General features: G+C 40.6%; 1 protein-coding gene across 10 annotated transcripts in view; it reads right to left on the bottom strand.

The window, feature by feature from the left end:
- The window catches only part of RAPGEF2 (Rap guanine nucleotide exchange factor 2), a 624,821-nt gene that overhangs the window by 225,999 nt on the left and 374,961 nt on the right, over positions 1 to 23,861 (bottom strand). For 8 of the 10 annotated variants that reach the window (XM_029617182.1, XM_029617118.1, XM_029617324.1 and 5 more), the window contains one exon: positions 11,799 to 11,816. The exons of the other annotated variants lie outside the window; for them this stretch is intronic. In XM_029617182.1, the coding sequence (XP_029473042.1) occupies positions 11,799 to 11,816 (18 nt within the window). The remainder of the gene's footprint in view (positions 1 to 11,798; positions 11,817 to 23,861) is intronic. 10 annotated transcript variants of the gene reach the window in all.

Below are 23,861 nucleotides of genomic sequence, written 5' to 3'. Positions count from 1 at the left end.
AAGTCCACACACCATGAATGCCTGGCTGCACTTTTAGCCAGGGAAAGGGGACAATTCTCGGCCAAATCAATCTGACCAGCTAAATGTTTTTTCCAGTTTTATCCCTGACTTTTTCTTTCATTTGATGTAACTAGAAGTGGGCTGGCTGGGTTTCAAAGTTTTCTGTAATAGAGGTGTAGTTTAAAGCTAACTTGGCACAGATCTCCTTCCCAGTTTTGAAGTACCCTTAAGTTTTGAAAATCTTGAAAACCAGATTTCACATTCTGAATTACCATCCTTCAAACCCCCCAAAATAAAATTGTATCTGATTTGGCTAAAAATACATTTGAAAATGCTGAAGGCCCAAGTCCTCCCATCCCAAAAAATGAAAATGTTGAATTTTTCAGACTTTTCCCGTTAGTGCGCATAGCTCAGCATCCTACATAGTCCCAAAGATGATGATAAGAATGAATATCTTCTATGTAAATAGAACCTGGCAATCCAAGAAAAGAGCATTGTAAAGAGCAACCGAAACACTCCTATATCGTAAACTACTCCTGGAGAGAAGGGTCTACAATTTCTTTAATGTCCTAAAGACTGGGAATTTGTAAGTAAAAAAAAGTAGTTACTTTTAAACATTCATGGAGCAATCAATCATTTTTTCTTCTTCACCTTGATACAATCTAAGACTTATAAACTATTTTTCTTCGCTTGACTGGACCTTCGACATTTCCCACTCATTTCTATCTCCTTTTCTGCACTTCCAACATACAATTACACATCCAATTAGTCTCTTGTACTATGCCGACCAGACCTATACATTGATGAATTTCACTTGGGGGTCATATATTGAGTGACAATGGAGAGCAGCAGACAAAAAGCAAGTGGAAATTGGAGCATGAATCAATTCATAAACAGATCTCTTAATCTTTCTTTATTAGGGTGCTAAATCACTTTTCTGATGAGTGGTGTCACTTTCCTAGTGCCGTGGATACAGAGAAACTTTCCAGGAAAATTGATTTTCCTTACATATAACACTATATACAAAAGTCCGAAAAGGTACCCGAAATGTAGCAGCAAACTGAAGCCCAAGGAAAATGTCTCATATAAAAATGATATATATAGAGAGAGAGAATTACATTCAATTTCAAATGTTCATTTTTCCGCTCAATGAAAGCACACACATCATTTTTCCATTTGTACAATTCACTGAGAAAGTAATACAAACAAATCCAGTAATAAAAGAAGCTTTTACAAGCACACTAGCATTCAGTATTACCCAGACATCTTAACAGCTCAGTTTCAGCTCTAACTGCTGTAGTATCTCATGGTGAAAAAAAAAATACAAACGTCATCTATTTGGCTAAAAACACACAACCCTACAGTTGGAGCTTTTTGGAATAAAGATTTCAAATGTTTACAGCCAAAGAGAGCCATCGTTGTTCACAAATTAGAACAGGCCCCCCTCCTAGCTGTACTATTTCTGACACCTAAATTGCTTGAACTGCTGCATGACTTGCCACAAAACACCCTTATTACTTTCAATTTCCCAGTGCAGCCAAAAGATAGGCCCAATTAGGACATCAACGTCAGCTTCTTTTCCAAGCAGAGTGAAAGAATAGTGAATCCCAGCGGGCTGTGGTGTGCTGCAGCAGAGATGATGTAATGCGTAAAAATAGACATCCGCCGACAAAAGCTGAGAGCCGGGCAAACTGTGCTCGGCATACCATTCTCTCAACTGCTCTGCATGAATTTGTAACTGCATGCGGCTAATGGAAGGAAAGAGAAGCAAACGTCTGCTTGGGGAAAGGCCCAGAAAAAGATTTTATCATCCCATTCTAGGAAAACTATAGACAAGGGATATAGTAGGCCTGTGATTCTGGGATTTCTTCTCGTAGAGGCCATCCCGATTGGGTAACCATTCGAGTGTACAAAAACTCTCAAGTTGGATAGTCTGGAGCAAACAAGTCTGACTGTCCGACAGGAGGGTCTGGTCCATTACAAACAGTGAGAGTGTTCCCACTGTGGAGCTTAGGAGTTGAGCTACTGATATAATGAAGGAAGTCAACATCACCACCTTCTGACTGCCATGAATCATGCTCCATCTTTAACTGGATTGATATCAGGCCCAGGGATTGAGACCACATTCTCTCCTGTCTGCTGATTTACATCTCACACAAGGACTGGGCTGCAAGAGGTGGCACCTGAGCCAACTCAGTGTCATGGGTAAGCAAAAATGACTGAGCTGCAGCGGGCAATGCTCGCCGAGTAGGGAGAGGGGGTGTCAGCTTGCCAAAAACTAGTAACAGTACTGTGCATTAAACCAAAGCCTTTTTTATGCCCCCCTCCCCCAAGGATGGCACTAACTCCAAGTGAATAGCAAAATGGTAACATTGCTGGTTTGGGCTTTTTGTTCCTGACTGTTAGGGTCAATGTCCCTCATTTGATGCCAGGCACTTTGGGAGATGTGGTTACCAAATTTTACAAAGTGGTTTAATAGCTATACTAGCTATATCATGTTAGAGCGAGTACGCGAGACTTGGGAACATTACATTGATCCACCAGGATGCTGAAAATGCCACATATTCAAAGGGCGTGTGTTTCTTCCTGCTGCTCTGACCTTACATTATTACCGCCAGTACAAACCTTCCAGGAGGTCACGCCGCACCAGCATGAAGACGGGGATCTGCTTCCCAGCACAGTTAGCTTGGAAGAGCTGCACTAATATACCTGAGAACTGTGTGCAGCGGGGGAGAAATGGAAGACTGGGATGCTGAAAAATGCAGAGCCGTAATGTTTTTTGATTAAGACCAGTACGAATCATGTCAGATGTACTCTGGAAATACACTAGTTAACAGAGTTTATATTGGAAGCATCTACTGAAATGGAACAGTAATGCTGATACCAATATTACTGTGATAAAAAGAGAAGGGCACTTGAGAAATGAAATACAAACAGATGGCCTTCGCCTGTAATGGCAAAGGAACTACATTAAGCAAGACATTACATTGCTATAATGCCTTTTAAAAAAAAAAAAAAAAAAAACAAACAAACCCTCATCGCTTTCCTGTTTCCTAATTATTAAACTTGCTTTTTTTCTTTTCAGCACAAATTGATAGTTTATGTATATTCTTCGTTCTGCAATTTACTATTCAGAGCTCTCATTAAACACAAGAAAAACAAACGGGTTTGACTCATTTCTAAAATATATGTAATGCTAGCAGAGAAACTGGAAACAAAAATCTGCATGATTTTAAAGCAGACCTATTAGCTCGATTGTTAAAAATAGCCTTTTTGGTCATGTTTCTTATGTGTTTCTTATTACGGCACTAGATTTTCTTTTTATGTTCTCTAATATTTTCTCTGTTATAAGTCGACATTTTTTTTTTTTTTTATAACAGATGAGTCTCTGTTCTTACTCTTTGCCCCTATTTTTATCCCTCCTTTTTTTGACACCCCTCCCCCCAAAATGACATGCCCAAGCCGTTCTGGGAGCCCTCAAAGGCCCAAGGGCTAGAGAAGTGCCTCTTGTGAAGTGCACCCTCAGTATCGCTTGTTGGCTGGCCACACTGCCTTCCCTCCCACCCACCACCACCATGGTGCACATGGGCCCCAACCAGTTCCAAAAGACAGGCACCAGACTCCTGATGTAGCAGCACTGGGACCTGGGATCATGGGGACCACCACAGGCATGCACTTTTTATTATGACAGCACCCTTTGGTGGTAAAAATCTATAGCAAAGGCCTGACTTCAGCTATCTGAGAGGAAGTTTCAGCGTTCTTAGTACTGGGGTGCGCCTGCCTGGGGTGCTGCTAAGGATCATCAGTCCAGCAGCCCCTGACCTATGGACATTCATAACAGTCACTGAAATGAAAAACAACATCTCAGGGAATCAGGAATTAAACCTCAAAAAAAAAAAAAAAAAAGAAAAGGAGATTTTAATGCTTTCGATTTCCCATCCACTAGGTTATCATGAAAAGATTCTGGAATGTACCGCTGCTGTAATTCCCACACTGAGATGTGAGCAGCTCCTAAGATTTCAAGCAAAAATGAGCATTTTGTGCTTCAAGATGCTCAAAAATTGTGCAACAGGACATAAACATTTAGAAGCTTGGGTGATTTTCTTTTTTTTATTTGCAGTGGTGGGCTCAAATAAGAAATATCCCAGAACTGCTTCTCATATGCTAAGGCACAGTTACCTTCAGAAGACAGGGTCTTGGGGAACAGAGTGAGCCACAGAAATGATCATGGGGCTTCCCCCCCCCCCCGAAAGCCTTCTCTCTTCATTTAATTACTTCCTCCTCCTCTATGTTAAACCTACACCACACACCCAGCAGACTCTCAAAAGGTGCTCATGCAAAGTATCTCAAAACGGAACCTTTTAAAGAGTGCCTGCAAGTGATGCAACACTAAATATTCCCAATGTGTGTGGTATTACCACCATTCCCCAATTCTTTACAAGCCCTGCTAGTTACACTCAGGGATGACTTTAAAAACAAACAAAACATCTGGGAAAGGTGCCTGGCACTCGGAGCCCTCATTATTTTAGACTAGCCTGCCCCAGGATAAACCTGGAACTACCAAGATGAACAGGACACTCCACAGTAACTTCAGACAGGTGTTCCTGCCCTCAAGAGAGAGAAACTGCCCCTGTGATACAAGCGCCACTGGAGGAATGCTGTACTTGGGAGACATTTGCCACCTAAAATGGAGGGATTACAGAGGTCAGCCATCCACAGCACCATGGCATAAACCCTGCTCTCAGGCAGACAAAATACATGCAGCAAACAGAGTTTTACTGGGGAAAGCAAATTACCTTGTCACAAAATCCGTATGTTCTGTATATTGTTTTCCTTACAAACATTTCATACTAAAGCATTTCCTTAGTCTTTTACACACTTGGCAACTATAAATGACAAAAGCAGAAGCCTAGGCACATCATTAAGCTGAATTTCATACTTGCAGATTTTGGATTTTTTTTTTTTCATGAAATAAAGAATTTACTACTGATTTCTACTGCAATGTCTTTTCTGGTCAAAAGATCTTAAAATTTACCAACCAAACATTTTTAGAGACATGTAGTTCAATAGCAATCTTCTACTGTGTTTGTAGTTGCCTAACAGTTTTGCAGCAGGAAAATTAAGAGGGATCAAAGGTGCCAGTTTCTCCATGTCATTCCTGACTTATTCCTGTCTGAGCGCCATCTTCTGTTATAATTATACAAACACCTCAACCTGATCCCTACTGTTTTTAAGGCTGAAGTTCCAGAGAAAGACATGAATATGCTGATAGTTCAGAAGATCTCTTCCAATTCATTATAAGTCAGCCTGTGATCCAGTTGTGGCCCACATCCTACCAGATGAACATCAACATTTTAAAACATTAGACATTTTAAAAGCTGTTAGTGCAGCTCTGGACTATTCATTTATTTAAAACATGCAGCCTGCTTTTCTGCTTGTGTTAAGCACTCAAATTGTTTTCAACCATTTTTAAATCTGTCCCCATACACTTTACAACGAAAACCACTCACCATTTTAGTAGCCTCCCACCAAACCAACTCCATCCAATTTATATCCTTTTGAAGATGCAGTCTCCAGAATTGTAACAGTATTCCTAATGAGGTCTCACCGAGGACCCATACAGGGGCAATATCACCTCCTTTTTTCTCCTGACCATTTCTCTCTCCCTATGTACCTTTGAGGCCTTGTTGGGCAGTTCTTGCCTCTTGTCAGAAGAGGGCCTCAGTGGTCCTCAGATACTTTGGTTAGTCCTCCCAGCTCTGTGGCCCACACTTCCTGCTGACAGCCATCTTGTTCTTGTTGGGGCACAGTTATATTCCAGGCTCAAAGTCTACTTGGCCAGAGCTTGATCTTCATGGTCCTATGTTTGATCCTAGTCTCGAGACCAAATTTCATGTTCCTGTTTATTCTTAGATTGCTTTGTGCTCCTGTTTGATCCTAGTTTGCTTCATATATCCAGGCCTCCTGCAGTGGTTGTCATGCTTCTAGGGGCGCCTTCATGTCTCCAGGTTTGAGTTGTACAAAGCCCCAGTGTGTGCTGTGTGTTACTCCTGTCCAAGTCCTACTGGCTACCAGGATTAGAGGACTCAACCCAAGGGAAAGGTAGCCACTGCAGGCAGAAAACACCCTGCTCATGCTCCAGCTAAAACCAGCCAGTCTTGCCCTGTCTGTGTACTGCCCGTTCTTGGTATAGTCAGCCAGTGTTGTGACCCCCAAAGCCATCACAGCAACCAAGCACCTTTCTGGCTTTTGCTGTCACCTTATCCACCTGTTTGGCCACTTTGAGATCATCAGATATGATCACTCTCAGATCCCACCCTTCTTTCCTATATAGAATAATTTCACCCCCATACTGTATTGCTCCTAAAAGCATGATCCAGCTTTTTTTTTTTTTTTTGCAATAAACCTTAGCTGCCAGACTCTAGACAATTCCTCAAGATTCGCTGGATTCCTCCTGTTTTCCACACCTAACTAGATGTCTACTCTGTGGCAGATTTTGATACCATCTGCAAAAAAGACAAACCTTTCCCAATAGCCCTTCCACAATATCATTTAAGAAAATGTTGAAAAAAAAACTGGTTCAAGGACTGATCCCGGTGGTACACTACTGGTAACACGCCACACATCGGAGTGAACTCCATTTACCACTATCCTTTGTCATCTCCTATTCAACCAGTTTCTAACCCACTCAGTCACTTCAAGGCCCATACCAAGGTTGCTCAGTTTATTTATAAATCATTTATGCAAAACCATGTCAAAGGCCTTGCTAAAATCCAAGTAAACTACATCCTAACGCTGTCCCCTGAAACAACTTTCTGGTCACCCAGTCCAAGAAACATAGAAATATAGAAATGACGGCAGAAGACGACCAAATGGCCCATCCAGTCTGCCCAGCAAGCTTTCGCACTTTTTTTTTCTCTCATACTTATCTGTTACTCTTGGCTCTTAAAAAAAGGTTACTATTCTATTTCCCTTCCACCCCTGCCATTAATGTAGAGAGCAGTGTTGGAACTGCATCTAAGTGAAATAGCTTAATTAGTTAGGGGTATTAACCACCGCAATAAGCAAGCTACACCCATGCTTATCTGTTTATACAGACTATGTAATTCAGTCCTTGTTGGTTGTTGCCTGAATATAGATCTACCTTTCTTCATTCCCCCCTGCTGTTGAAGCAGAGAGCTATGCTGGATATGCATTGAAAGTGCAGTGTCAGTCTCTCTCTCTTGCCATTGAAGCAGAGAGCTATGCTGTATATGTACTGAAAGTGAAGTATCAGGCTTATTTGGTTTGGGGTAGTATCCGCCATAACAAGCAAGCTACTCCCCGCTTTTTTGTGAATGCAAATCCTTTTTTCCACATTTCCTCATGGCCGCTGAAGCTTAGAGCAATGTTGGAGTCACATTAACCTTGCATATGTTTATTGAATAAGGGTATTATCACCAGGTAGTAGCTGTCATTCCCTTGAGGCACCCACTCTTCATTCACATCCTCTAGACTTTATGGATCTTCAGTGTTTATCCCACACCCCTAGAAGTCCTTTATAGTTTTGGTCTTCACCACTTCCTCCGGAAGGTCATTCCAGGAATCCATCACCCTCTCCGTGAAGAAATACTTCCTGACATTGGTTCTGAGTCTTCCTTCCTGGAGTTTTAAATCATGACCCCTGGTTCTGCTGATTTTTTTCCAACGGAAAAGGTTTGTCGTTATCTTTGGATCATTAAAACCTTTCAAGTATCTGAAAGTCTGTATCATATCACCTCTGCTCCTCCTTTCCTCCAGGGTGTACATATTTAGATTCTTCAATCTCTCCTCATAAGTCATTCGATGAAGACCATCCACCTTTTTGGTCCCCCTTCTCTGGACCGCCTCCATCCTGTCTCTGTCTCTTCGGAGATACGGTCTCCAGAACTGAGTGCAGTTCTCCAGGTGAGGCCTCACCAAGGACCTGTACAAGGGGATCATCACTTCCCTTTTCTTACTCGATATTCCTCTCTCTATGCAGCCCAGCATTCTTCTGGCTTTAGCTATAGCCTTGTCACATTGTTTCGCCGACTTCAGATCGTTAGACACTATCACCCCAAGGTCTCTCCTGCTCCGTGCACATCAGCCCTTCACCCCCCATCGAATACAGTTCTTCCGGATTTCCACACCCCATATGCATGACTCTGCACTTCTTGGCATTGAATCTCAGCTGCCATATCTTCGACCACTCTTCCAGCTTCTTTAAATCCTGTCTCATTCTCTCCACTCCTTCCGGCATGTCCACTCTGTTGCAGATCTTAGTGTCATCCGCAAACAGACAAACCTTACCTTCTATCCTGTCCGCTATGTCGCTCACATAGATATTGAACAGGACCGGTCCCAACACCGATCCTTGTGGCACTCCGCTTAACACTGCTCTCTCTTCAGAGTAAGTTCCATTTATCATCACACATTGTCTTCTGTCCGTCAACCAGTTTGCAATCCAGACCACCACCTCGGCACTCACTCCTAAGCTTCTCATTTTATTCACCAGCCTCCTGTGCGGGACCGTATCAAAAGCCTTGCTGAAATCCAAGTAGATGTCGTCGAGCGCTCTTCTTTGATCCAACTCCCTAGTCACCCAATCGAAAAAGTCAATCAGATTTGTCTGACAGGATCTTCCCCTGGTGAATCCATGCTGCCTCTGGTCCAGCAATTCTCCCAACTGTAGATAGTTCACTATTCTCTCTTTCAGCAGCGTCGCCATCACTTTTCCCACTACAGAGGTGAGGCTAACCGGCCTATAGTTACCAGCCTCCTCTCTGCTCCCACTCTAGTGAAGCGGGTCCACCACCGCTCTTCTCCAATCACTTGGCACCACTCCTGTTTCTAGGGATCTATTGAACAGATCACAGAGACAAAGTGAAGTAACTTGACCAAGAAATTGGTCAAGTTACTGAAGGTAATCTGTTTTGAAGTTTCAGAAAAGGTAGAATATAAATGAAAAATAAAATCAACATAGTAATGATGGCAGTCTGCCCAGAAAGCTTATGGTAATATCTGCTGCTCCATGCAAGATACCCCCATGTTTCTCTCATGGGTAGTAACTGCTGCTCTGTGCTGTTACCCCCAAGGCTTTTGATAAGGGTCCTAATATTTACAATCAAAACCAAGCAACTGTCAAACCATTAAGAAATTACTGCTAGCAACATTTTTACTGGATGAGAACTTTCTTGATAATTCAAACAATGCTGCTTGACATTCTTAGCTTTGGGACTTGGCCGTAGAAGCAGTCCTGTGCTTTTTCCTTTATGTCTGCATATCAGAACCCCAGACCAAAAAAGTCAGGGGCCATTGTTGGTTGTTTGTATTCAGTTCCCCCTTCCCACTCTCATAAGACCTACCTCTGGTAAAATAATGTTGCCTAGGATCTTGTAATCCACTGGATTCCAGAAATTGCACGATCCACTTTTTTTTTTAAGCATCAATTCCATTCATTTTCTCACTAAAGAAAATTAAAGTGGAAGTGAGGAGCCTGTAGTTCAGCCTCTTTTCCTCTTTTCTGAAGAAAAACCACATCTGCTTCTCTCCAGTCCTCTGGAACTATTCCTGACTAAAAAGAACAGTCCCAACAGTGGAGCTGCAAACTTCCCATCCGGCCCCACTGCGTTATTTACTTTTAGTTTAGCTAGCACCTCAAGACCACAGTCTTTTGAAAACCATTTGAAGTTTACCTCACTTGAAATCCATTTTCTGTTGCCTTACTCCTGGCCCTTCCTTAGTGAATATCAAGCAGAAATATTTGCTAAGCAGTTCTGCTTTTCCATCCTCAGTCTCTACATATTCCTCCCCGTCACCTCTGAGTCTCACAATGAAACTTTTGCACTTTCTCCTATCACAAACATATCTTTAAAACGTCTTGTCCCCTTTTACCATATTTGCTATCTTTTCTTCCATTTGCATCTTCAGTCTCCTGACTACTTTCCCAGCTTCTCTTACCTTTTCCAGATATTGCCTGTCTTCCTCTTTCTGTGATCCCTTGAGGTTTACGAACACTAACCTTTTCTCCATTTTCAACTTCTTTAGAAAACCATAGAAGCTTCTTTTTCCTCTTACCTTTAATAACTTTCCTAACAAAAAAGTGAATTGCCCTTAAAATATGTCCTTTTAGTTTTGCCCACTGCTCTTCTATTTCTCCCTAGATTTTCCCATCCAACTAATGACTCCTTGAGGTGCTCCTCTATTTTAACAAAGTTAGTTTTCCTGAAGTCTAGAACCATTGCTTTTGAATGAACCATCAACATGTGCACTCTAAAACTGAACCACCCAAAACAGTGACCACTATATATCAGAAACCATGTCCCCATGGGTGAGCATCAGGTCCAGTACCACCCCTCCCCATGTAGGTTCCATTATCAGTTGACAGAACAGTTTTACTTTCTGAGAATCCAGGATCCCCCTTGCCTTTAAATAACATTATGGCTGGGATGTCCCAATCATCATCCGGCAAATTGAAGTCATCTACTAATAGCTCCTCACCTTTCATAGCAATTTTGTAAAAATCCTCCACTAAATCTCTATCCATTTCTTCTGCCTGCAAGAGAGGTCTGTATGTCACACCAATATAAATGGCTGTTCCGTTCCATCTTTCCAGATTAACCAACAGTGCCTCCTCCTTAAGATCTGCAGTTCTATTGCTTTAATATTTTTTTATATATAGCGCTGCTACTCCTCCTAACCTGTCCTTCCTGAATAGATTGTAGCCCAGAATAACTCTAACCCAGTCATAGTTTTCTGGGTACCATATCTCTGGCAGCCACTAAAGCCTCTTCCATGACTTCTGCTGAATCCAGGACTTTATTTCTCACAATATGAACATTAGCATGCATAAGTTTCCAAATGACTTTTTTTTTTTTTTTTAAACTCATTTCAGGGTCCTCAGTTTTTTCCACAAATTTAAACAGAAGAGAAGAACATGCTACTTTGTACTGTATTTACATTATACAAGTACTCCAATAAAGAATCTCTTTCTACAGAAAGCTTTGAATTTGTTTCAGAATATCATTTAAACCACATTAAGTGTATTTGTTGATTTTTTTCCCCTCTAAATAAGTATTTCCGTTTAACTATTTGGAATATGGCTGATACTATTACCTGGACTGAGGGAGGGGTTTTTCAGCCATGCTTATTTATCCAGATACATGGCTTTGAAAATTATTCTCATAATATGTAATCTGTCTTAAGCATGTGAGTAAATATATAAGCAAATAAAGCATATATAATTATACGATTTGAGTACCTATTCACATGGTATTTCACTTACCACCACTGGGCTATTCATTACCAAACTAATACCTGGTGTTCAGGGTATCCACCAATGAAGTACCAGGCCCTTGTGTCGCTTTAGAGAGAGCGTGATCTGGATTGCCCTTTGAATGGTTACAACTGGCTCATATTCACAATCAAAAGTGATGTTATTCTGTGTGTGCTAAACTCGCGTTAGAAAAGAGAGTGCTCAGTGTTTGCATTATATTTGCACTTTACATAGTCTCCCAAGCTACATAGCTTCTACCTTCTCAGAAGCCAAGAAGGCTTGAAAGGAGATAAAGTAACTAGGTTAAAGGTGAACGCCACACAGCATTTTAGACAGTTTCAGACCATTTCACTTTTGATTGTGAACACTTTCCGTGCACAATATGGAACACACAACTTCAGAGAAAATAGACAAACAGTATAATAAATTAAGCCACATTAGTCTGACGACATGATTAGTTACAGTGCAAGTGTACAAGTACACCATTAGTCTTAGAGGACTGTACACGTAACAGTTACAGTACCTGAGGTTTAGTGCATTCCTGTGAGCCAAAATGAAATGAATGCCATAGAGGAGGAAAGGAAAAGATGAAAGTTATCAATCATGCCATAAAACATTCCAACATGAAAATAATGTTAAATAATATGTCGAGGAAGAGCTTGGACCCAAAGAAAATTGACTTATCTTCAAACACTCCCTTTCCTATTTCAACACTGCTAACCATACTCTTTCCAGAAAGCATGAGGGCTCAATAGATGATTCAATATTTCAAATAAAAACAAATTATTTCAGCAAACATTTGCATAATGTGGTACCCACGAACCACATTACAGAATTTTCAAAACATATATACAAGATCTATCATAATTATTATCCCTACTACTGGAGGGCAAAGTCTCTGTTAACCCTATAAAGAAAGCAGGGTGGGATGAGGTGGGAATTAAGCTTCACTTCATTTTGAAATGCATAAAGGGCAAACATACACACAAATGTAAGTAGAAATAACTCCAACAACTGAAGATATAAACACAAATACAGGTCTTTGCCATAGGCCCCTCAATGTAACTCTGCTCTACCTAAAGGTACATTATTAGCAGATGAATTCACTAGTCAGTCTGGCTGTTTCATTTACTAATAATCTTATATGCATTGCCCAATTTCCAATACCCTACTAAGATGCAAGTTTTTGCAGGTTGTGTCTGTTAAGAGAACTTTTTTTTTTTTTTTTAAATCTGTCAACTCCTTTTCTGTTAGTTGTCAGTCAGTTGGAACCACAGGGGTGAATTTTTAAAGTGTTGCTCGTGCTAAAAGGGCCCTATATGTGAGCATTTGGGCCGAGCGCAAACAGCGCATATTTTAAAAGCTGGAAATTATGTGGGTACATTCGTGGGCGTGAGGTAAAAAAAAAGGGGAGGGTAGAGCTAGGGCATAGAGGGCAGGCATGACCATTACACATGTAAATCCTAATTTTTAAATCCAGTGCCCATTAATCACGTTTATTTACTGCCGCTCCTGATGAGGTGTCAAGTCTGTAGAAATTGCTTTTTAGGCCAAATACAACAAGGTGAGGGGTGCAGGCTGAAGAACCAGAGGAGTCTTGATGACCTCCAGAGTGGGCAATACTGGAGGACTAATTGGTAAAACTGGCAATGTTCTTCACACCAGCATGCTTTAAATCTGCATACTTGTGCGTCTTAAATCTGACGATCTTAAGGAAGATACGTTTGCTTGAGTAACAGCTTAAGATTATGTGTAGTAGACATATTTTAAATCATATGCGTGTATGTATGGGTGACGCACACTTGTTTTAAAGGTACAGTCATAACGCATTGTGTGACCTACTGGTACATTGAAGACCAACAAAACTCCCCTGAATCTTGTAAAGTTCCTGTTCCTTACCCAAGCAACATCTGCTTCCTGTCCAGATAATGTTATTCATTAGTTATACATAAAGACAAACTAAGATAAATTAGCCACTCAGACATTTTAACCATACAATTAAAAGGCAGCCTGACACAGTAGATAACCATTTTGAAGATTCTTAAGGCAGGATGTGTAGACCCAGATTGGTTGGAAACTAACAGAAAAGACACTGGCAGGTAAGAAAAAGTCTTCTTCAGTAGCATTCCCAGCTAATTCTCACCCCAAGCCCTTCTTATCTTCCAATTGATCCTCTCTGATCCCCCTCAATTTCATCCCCATCATTCTTTCCCTCTCACCTCCCACTTCCTCCCCTCCAATCCTTCTCTCATATTTCTCCCAGCTGATCCTCTCTCCTTTTAGATTCCCTGGTCTTATTCCCCCCTTCACCCTCCATAACCAGTGCCCTCGCCACCTTATCCAGCCCTCAAACATCTCCTGCATCTCATACGTCCCTTCAAATAGCCTCTTGTGAAGCATCTTCTTGGCCAGGGTAAGCAGCAATATTTTCTTTTGGGCCCTGGGCCATAGGTAGATGATAATTCGTAGGAAGAGAAGACAGGCTGATGACAGGGCCAGCATTTCTTTCTTGGATAGGTCCAGTGTTGGGTGAGGAAAAAGAGCAATGGCAAGCTCCACCAACCCATACATACTCAACTCAACCCTCACCTTCCTTCATGACTTGTCCCAAGCCTGACTATGTTCTGCAAGTGGCTGCATTATAAATGAAAGTCAGCCCGGGACCTGTGGGCTAATGCAAGCTTGTGTGTTCTGCAGCGACCCCAATCCTTCCTCATGCAGAGCTTCCTGTTACCACAGAAACTCATGCAAGGGTAATGACACTGCAGGGCCTATGAGCGTTTGCTGGCTCACAGGCCCCATTGCTGACTTCCACTACTAATGATGCTAGTACCTGAAGAACACTGCCATTTGAGGCACTTCTGACCCCAGCTGAAGATTTTGTGACCCCCATTTGAGGATCCGACCCACAGTTTAGGAAGCCCTGCTCTAATCTGTACTGTAGGGACTTACCAGTACTGTAATTTATATAGAAAAGTCAATGGTGGTTTGCAGAACCCTTCTGAAGTCTGCAAAGGTGAACTCCACTTAACTCTCTAATACTTCATTAAAGACTGTAACAAAATCAGTATAGCAGCTTTACACATCAACCATCTCTACTTGCAACGTTTCCATTGCTGCTTTTGAATCAGCTCTCACAAATGCAGATGCCCGAATGCCAAATGCCTTACGAGACTCAAAAATGATTCTTTATCCATCCAGAAATGAAGCGTTTCAAATAGGTTTTCCCGCTTTTGTTTGGACAAAGCACAATAAAAAAAATTGTGCTGCCTTTCTAAAACCTTGGTCTAAATAAAATATTAAACATCTAATAGCCAGAGAGAGTAAATTATTTCCTATAGTCAACTCAGGATGAGGACATATGGTTGAATTAATCTTGGAAATAAATGTAGGAACAAGTCAAAGAAAGTTGCTTACCTATAAACAGGGTTTCTCCATAAACAGATCAATCAGTCATAATGCATGTTGTCCAGACAGTAGTGGGATATAAATGTGTGAACAGATGACTAAACAGCAGCTTTGCAGATGTCTTCAACAGAAGTGGCCCCGAGATAAGCCATTGGAATTATCATTTTATTTATTTATTTAGCATTTTTATATACCGACATTCTCGATACAAATATCAAATCAGGTCGGTTTACATAAAACAAAACTATCGCGGTGAGGCGTTACAATAAACGGAGTTTATTGTAACGTGGCTCTCACTTGATGAGCCCTCAACGGAATCTGTAATCTGTAAGCCAGGTAGCGCATAATAGTGTGCTATACAATCCACTAGGCAACTTTTCATTCACTTCTCAATCTATTGGGATTAACGAACAATAAGTGAGGTTGAGTCCTTTAAGTAATATGCCAGGGCTCTCCTGCGGTCCAAGGAGTGAAGTGCCTGTTCTCTTTAGTGAGCACATGGTCTTGGAAAGAACACTGGTAGCATGACAGTGTGGAACGCAAACAACACTTTCACAAGAAATTTAGGGTGAGCATACTGAACAACCTTGTGGTGCAAACCAGAGCCTGTAATTTGTTTACTCTTCATGCTGAAGTGACAGCAACAAGAAACAACACTTTCCAGGTGAAATACTTCCAAGTCCACTGACTCAAGTTGTTTGAAGAAAGGTTTCATGACTTGAGTCAGAACCATGTTGAGGTCCCAAGGCACTGAAAGATTACTGATTGAAGGCTTAGAATGTGACAGACCTTTCATGAACTTAGATACTAAAGGGTGGAGAGAGATCAGAGCTCCTTCCACCTGCTAGTGATATACTGCAATGGCGCTGAGATGAACCTTTACTGAAGAGATGCCAAGGCCTGAGGACAAGAGGAAGAATAGATATTGAAGCAAGCCCTTCAGGCCATAGGAGAAGAGATCCCACACCTTTTCTATTTGAAACTGTAGGACTCCCTGGCTGAAGGCTTGCTGAATGAAAGCAGTACATCCTTCAGCTCTTTAAGAAGAAGTAAGGAGGAGACTACTACATGTTCACAATCTACACCATGAGAGCCAGCAAAGGCAGGTTTGGATGACAGAATCTGTCATCTTCCTGTGTGATGAGAGTCTGAGAATTCCTCAAGGGAACTGGAGACAAAGGACAGATGGATGAGATATGGATACCACACTAGCCATAGCCAAGTCAGTGCTAAGAGAATCACTCTTACCTTGTCCTGAAGGACCTTCTGGATGTCCTGGCAATGAGAGAATTGGCAGGTATAAGAGCAGACTGACACTCCGGTCTAGCACAAAAGCATCAGGAGCTCATCTATAGTTGCTCAGATGCAAGAAACAGAGCTTTGACTTTCCTGTTGCCCTCTGAGGTGAGCAGGTTGAACACCGGTATTCCTCAATGACTTAAGAAGTTTGAAAACTCTTGATCCAACAACTATGAGTGCGGCTGAAGAATTCTGTTGAGATAGTCTGCTAATGCATTGTGGACTCCTGGTAAGAAGGCTGCCTGAAAATGAGTGAGTTAATGATCAGCCAATGACCAGATTTGGGGGGGAGAAGGGGTGGCATCTCCTCACAGAGGGCATACAAGCCCATACCTCCTTGCTTTTTTACATAGAACATGGTCACCTGGTTATCTGTCTGAATCAAGTTTCTCTTGTTCAAGAGCAGATGGAAGAACATTCTTACTATTTAACAGATGGCTTGCAGCTTCAGAACATGAATTTGCAGGTGACTCTCTGCTAGGGATCCCATTCCTGGGTCTAAGCAGAACTGGTATGCGCTCTTCACCCTCTTTTAAAAGCATCAGTGGAAGACTAACTTGTTGCATCAAGATGTGTAGTGAGAGATCCATCGTTAGAACCTCCAGGCTCATTCACTACTGGAATGATGTTTTCATCTCGGGAGGTACAAATATCTGATAGGATAAAGGCTGGACCAATTGATCCCACCGAAAATCCCCCAAGTCAGAGGTACCGTGTGCACAGCTATGGCCATGTGATCTAGAATAAGGATTTACTTTACTGGATTCTAGTACCATTATAGAATGGACTTTGCCAGGTTCATTAAAAACTCTAGTTCCTTTGACAAGAAAGAAACATGTTCACCTGAAGCAAGTTTATCTAGGATCCTATGAACTGTATCTTTTGGGACAGGACCAAGTTGGACTTTGAGAAACTGATAAGGGACCCAGGGACAGGAGAAGCCAGATGATTACACTTGTAGTAATGGATCTTTGTGTGCACTGTCTTCTTCTACACAGAACTCTTCCTATATGTAGCATCATCTCAGGTTTTGTTCTGGAACACCTCTTGGAGACTAGGTAACAGTACCTTATCTATATACACATACATACAACACTGAGATAAGGTGCTGTTACCTACTTAGTCTGTACGTAACAGCACCTATGTTCCCTGTGATCAATATCATGTCCAAACCATTACCAGCAGGCAAGTAATAACATTAATTACTTTACTGTGCTTAGAATATATGTGTGCTAATCTAACCAAGACTTGCATAGATACGATACATATGTAATGACAGATAATCTGCTAATTATTTCATGTAATATAAGCATCATTTTCTGCTCTTCTCACAAAGGATTTCCTCCTTCTTCTCCATTTGCATATCTCCTCATAGTTATGGTTAGTCTGGTCTGCTAAGGTGGCAACTACATAGCCAAATTTGCTATTCAGCTGCTTAGCTTTCATCACACTTCCCATGAACCAAGATAACAGTTTATTAGGCTATGGGACTCGAGCACTCATGCTAGAGAGGAGCCCATTACAAATCAATTGTTTGAAACATTTGCACTTTCTTGAACATTTCAAAGGTTGCTGAAAGATATAAATATGCTATCTTACAGCTTTGCAATAGTATGCCTTGAAGAACCCTCATATGCAACCTGGCGATCACTGCCATTTAATAGGAAGGCGCTCTTAATAATAAATCATCTAAGTAAGGATAAACAAAGGATTCCCTCCTTTTCCAATATGGCTATGATTATCACAAAAACCTCTGAGAAAATTCTAAATGCAGAGAACATCCTGAATGGTAGAACACTGTACTGAAGAAGGCTGTTGTCCATCATAAACCTTCAATACCACTAATGGCATTTTATAATAATAATACATAAAGTGTCCTGAAAACTTAGGTAGTACGGGTAATCCTCTGGCCTGACTGATTGCAATAGGATGACAGACTCCATTCTGAAAATCTTCCTGATTACACACGGATTGAAATGTTTTAAGATCAACATTGGGTGGAACCCTTCATACATTTTATAAACAAAATAGAATGAATGGATCCCTAGGAATCTCTCAAGGGAAAACTAGAACGATAATCCTTCATGTCTTTTAGATAACCAATTGTACCTCTTACAATATTGTTTTCTCCTTGTTCTTTGACATAGAATGGTGACATTTTTTATTTTGAAATTAAGTCCCAATACTTCTATTACATAACTGTTTTCTCTGAGAACTGATTTGTCCTCTAACACGTCCTTCCAACCATGCAGAAACATCTGAAGTCTCCTTTAGCGCCTCACAATCTCCAACTCCGATTTCAGAAACATTCCTTGAAAGATAACGTTCAAGGATCAGTGCCAGCCTTTCCTTTTACACTGAAAGAAGGATTGACTTCTGGAGGGCTTGCAGTTATATCTTCTCCTGATGCCCCATTGAAAGAGTCTCTGAAGTTGTCTGTCTTACAGAAACAAAGCCTTCTTACTCTGTCAGATCCTTCACAATCGTATCAAGGTGATAACTACGCAACCAACTGCTTTCAAATGGCAACTATATCAGAAGGGTTTTCAAACAGTTTTTACAAACATATGCTTTTTTTCTGCCACTGCTTAGGTCTGTAGTGTAAAATATCCCACTAAAAATGTTTGAAAAAAAAATCTATCTCAATGGATGATAATACAACTAGAGCAACTGTCCTGGCTTCCTTTTCTTTAGAACAGGAAAAGAACTTAGTCTTCCATAAGTTTTGCGTTTATAAAGATAGATTGTTCTGTGGTCAACGGATCTATATATGTTCCTGATATTTATAGGGTTACACAATGTCATAGTAAGTAATTCTTACAGTTATAAAATAGAGTTATTGACTTGGGGGCTTGGCTACCTTTTTTCTTGAATACCCTTGTAAATGTGTTATTATGTATCAAGGAAATAGTTCTATATTCATTGACTCCTTACAACTTGAAACCTTTATTAGGGATAAGATGGCTGGTTAGAAAGATGGGTGCTTAGTAAATATTTCTCCTAATTTTGTTATTTCTAATTTATGTAATATGAATTCCCTCATTATAAGGTGGGCTATTTGACTATTACTGATTATTGTAAGGATGTTTTTCCTTTGTCTTTTTCATCATTCCTGTCTTTTTACATTTCTTTGTAAATGAAACATTGCAATAAAAATTTAACTGGAAAAAACACTAAACTCTCTCAAGTGCTGTTTCAGTGATAATCTCTTTTTGAGACACACACAAACCATGGCCTCATTCAAGATGGCCACCAAGCAGCAGACTGCATCTGTAAGAAAGTTAGCTGCTATAGCAAGGAACGCATGTGTGAAACAAATCACTGTAAATATTGAGAATGTAATAGAGCAAATTGACAAACTATAGTAACAAATTACCAGGACCACATGGTATTCAGCCCAGAGTTCTGAAAGAAGTCAATCATGAAATTGAAGACTATGTAATCTATAAGCTATCATTAAAAACAGCCGCAACAGCTACAACACCTGAAGAATTGGAAGGTGGCCAATGTAACACTAATTTTTAAAAAGGAGTCCAAGGATTAGATGGGAAACTAAGGACTGGTGAGCCTGCTGTAGATGCCAAGAAAAATGGTATAAGATATTCTGAAAAACAAAATTGCAAGCCATATGAATAGACATGGACTAATGGGAGAAGAGCCAAAATGGATTTAGCAAACAGAATTCTTTGTTTTAATTACTAGATCTTTTTTGAAGGTATTATTAAATATGAGAATAAAGGTGATCCAGTCGATATAGTGCATTTTGGTTTTCAGAAGGCATTTGAAATAGTCCCTCATGAGAGACAACTCAGAAAATTAAAAGGTCATGGGATAGGAAGCAATGTCCTTTTGTGGTTTGATAACTGATTAAAAGACAGGAAACAGTAGTACTAAACAGTTTTCAGGATGGAAAAAGGTGAACAGATGTTGAACATATTCAGTATCCCTATCCTTGGGAGTGAGGAACAAGGAACAGACTCTTTCGGATCTGCTGGGTACTTGTGACCCGGACTGGCCACTTGTCAGAGATAGGATGCTGGGCTCGATGGACCTTTGTTCTGACTCAGCATAACATATATTATGTAAAGCATGCTAATAATTGTTTTGTTTGGAAATAATCCAGAGCTTTCTAGTTTCAAAAAATGCTCAACATACAGCTCTGAGAAAAACTTTTGGGGAAAGGGGAGACTTTTCCAAAAGGATGGGCTCCACCTTAACCAGAGTGGAACCAAGCTGTTGGCACTAACTTTCAAAAAGGAGATAGAGCAGCTTTTAAACTAGAACAAGGGGGAAAGCAGACAGTCACTCAGCAGTGCATGGTTCGGAGAAATGTATCCTTGAAGGATACTAATGAAATAGGAGAGTTAGGGCATCCCAATAGAGAGGTTCCATTAAATGCAAACATAGTTCATATGCCTATATGTAAAAAATCACCAAAGCTAATGAGTTCCGAATTATCCCAAACAACTGAAAAGCAGGTTGTTAAAGCAAGCAAAAACCACACTTTGAAATGTCTGTATGCCAATGCCAGAAGTCTAAGAAGTAAGATGGGAGAGTTAGCAGCAAATGATGAGATTGACATAATTGGCATCACAGAGACTTGGTGGAAGGAGGATAACCAACGGGACAGTGCTATATCAGGGTACAAATTATATCACAATGATAGGGAGGATCAACTTGGAGGGGGTGTGGCACTTTATGTCCGGGAGGGTACAGAGTCCAACAGGATAAAGATCATACAAGAGAGTAAACGCTCAGTAGAATCTATATGGATAGAAATCCCATGTGTGTTGGGTAAGAGTATAGTGATAGGAGTATACTACCGTCCACCTGGACAAAATGGTCAGACAGATGATGAAATGCTAAGAGAAATCAGGGAAGCAAACCAATTTGGCAGTGCAATAATAATGGGAGATTTCAATTACCACAATATTGACTGGGTAAATGTAACATCAGGACTTGCTACAGACAAAGTTCCTGGATGTAATAAATGATTGCTTCATGGAGCAATTGGTTCAGGAACCAATAAGAGAGGGAGCTATTTTAGATTTAATTCTTAGTGGAACGCAAGATTTGGTGAGAGAAGTAACGGTGGTGGGGCCACTTGGCAACAGTGATCATAACATGATCAAATTTAAACTAATAACTGGAAGGGGGACAATAAGTAAATCTGCAGCTCTAACACTAAATTTTAAAAAGGGAAACTTTGATAAAATGAGGAAAATAGAAAAAAAACTGAAAGGTGCAGCTGCAAAGGTTAAAAGTGTTAAACAGTCTTGGACATTGTTTAAAAATACAATCCTAGAGGCGCAGTCCATATGTATTCCACGCATTAAGAAAGGTGGAAGGAAGGCAAAACGATTACCATCATGGTTAAAAGGTGAGGTGAAAGAGGCTATTTTAGCCAAAAAAACATCCTTCAAAAATTGGAAGAAGGATCCATCTGAAGAAAATAGGAGAAAACATAAGCATTGTCAAGCTAAGTGTAAAACATTGATAAGACAGGCGAAGAGAGAATTTGAAATGAAGTTGGCCATAGAAGCAAAAACTCATAATAAAAACTTTTTAAAATTTATCCAAAGCAAGAAACCTGTGAGGGAGTCGGTTGGACCATTAGATGACAGAGGGGTTAAAGGGGCTCTTAGGGAAGATAAGGCCATTGCAGAAAGACTAAATGAATTCTTTGCCTCCATGTTTACTAATGAGGATGTTGGGGAGATACCAGTTCTGGAGATGGTTTTCAGGGATGATGAGTCAGAGGAACTGAACGAAATCACTGTGAACCTGGAAAATGTAGTAAGGCAGATTGACAAACTAAAGAGTAGCAAATCACCTGGACCGGATGGTATGCATCCTAGGGTTCTGAAGGAACTCAAAAATGAAATTTCTGATCTATTAGTTAAAATTTGTAACCTATCATTAAAATCATCCATTGTACCTGAAGACTGGAGGATGGCCAATGTAACCCAGATATTTAAAAAAGGCTCCAGGGTAACTATAGACCAGTGAGCCTGACTTCAGTGCCGGGAAAAATAGTGGAAACTATTCTCAAGATCAAAATCGTAGAGTATATCGAAAGACATGATTTAATGGAACATAGTCAACATGGATTTACCTAAGGGAAGTCTTGCCTAACAAATCTGCTTCATTTTTTTGAAGGGGTTAATAAACATGTGGATAAAGGTGAACCAGTAGATGTAGTGTATTTGGATTTTCAGAAGGCGTTTGACAAAGTCTCTCATGAGAGGCTTCTACGAAAACTAAAAAGTCATGGGATAGGAGGCGATGTCCTTTCGTGGATTACAAGCTGGTTAAAAGACAGGAAACAGAGAGTAGGATTAAATGGTCAGTTTTCTCAATGGAAAAGTGTAAACAGTGGAGTGCCTCAGGGATCTGTACTTGGACCAGTGCTTTTCAATATATATATATATAAATGACTGGAAAAGAATACAACGAGTGAGGTAATCAAATTTGTGGATGATACAAAACTTTTCAAAGTAGTTAAATCACCAGCAGACTGTGATACATTACAGGAGGACCTTGCAAGACTTGAAGATTGGGCATCCAAATGGCAGATGAAATTTAATGTGGACAAGTGCAAGGTGTTGCATATAGGGAAAAATAACCATTGCTGTAGTTACACGATGTTAGGTTCCATATTAGGAGCTACCACCCAGGAAAAAGATCTAGGCATCATAGTGGATAATACTTTAAAATCGGCAGCTCAGTGTGCTGCAGCAGTCAAAAAAGCAAATAGAATGTTAGGAATTATTAGGAAGGGAATGGTTAATAGAACGGAAAATGTCATTATGCCTCTAAATCGCTCCATAGTGAGACCACACCTTGAATACTGTGTACAATTCTGGTCGCCGCATCTCAAAAAAGATAATAGTTGCGATGGAGAAGGTACAGAGAAGGGCAACCAAAATGATAAAGGGGATGGAACAGCTTCCCTATGAGGAAAGGCTGAGGAGGTTAGGGCTGTTCAGCTTGGAGAAGAGATGGCTGAGGGGGGATATGATAGAGGTCTTTAAGATCTTGAGAGGTCTTGAACAAGTAGATGTGACTAGGTTATTTTCACTTTCGAATAATAGAAGGACTAGGGGGCATTCCATGAAGTTAGCAAGTAGCACATTTAAGACTAATCGGAGAAAATTCTTTTTCTCTCAACGCACAATAAAGCTCTGGAATTTGTTGCCAGAGGATGTGGTTAGTGCTGTTAGTGTAGATGGGTTCAAAAAAGGTTCGGACAAGTTCTTGGAGGAGAAGTCCATTAATGGCTATTAATCAATTTTACTTAGGGAATAGCCACTGCTATTAATTGCATCAGTAGCATGGGATCTTCTTAGTGTTTGGGTAATTGCCAGGTTCTTGTGGCCTGGTTTTGGCCTCTGTTGGAAACAGGATGCTGGGCTTGATGGACCCTTGGTCTGACCCAGCATGGCAATTTGTAATGTTCTTAAAACGTTTGGAACCCCCTAGGACAGGGGTCAGGAACCTTTTTGGCTGAGAGAGCCATAAACGCCACATATTTTAAAATGTAATTCCATGAGAGCCTTACAATATGTTTAAAACTAAATACAAGTAAATGTGTGCATTTTATGTAAGATCACACTTTTAAAGTACAATAAGTCTCTGAAATTATTACACCAGGCCTTAAGACACCAATACATCTCCTATTAGGAAAACGGACCAAGTCAGGCTGCTATAGAGTCCTACACAGAAACTACACGCCAGCAGAAAACCTCACCTGAATCACGTGCTGTCCCTCACCTAACATAGAATAAAGAGACCAAAACGCATAACAAGAAGCATGCAGAAAAAACTGAATTGGAAACTGCAACAAGCCAGAGACTCTGTATGCAGTGTAACAAAGGAA

The sequence above is a fragment of the Rhinatrema bivittatum genome, chromosome 1 (genome assembly GCF_901001135.1).
Source record: "Rhinatrema bivittatum chromosome 1, aRhiBiv1.1, whole genome shotgun sequence".
Taxonomy (NCBI): Eukaryota; Metazoa; Chordata; class Amphibia; order Gymnophiona; family Rhinatrematidae; genus Rhinatrema; species Rhinatrema bivittatum.
Note: the sequence above shows the minus strand (reverse complement) of the source record. Positions and strands in the feature narration are given on the sequence as shown.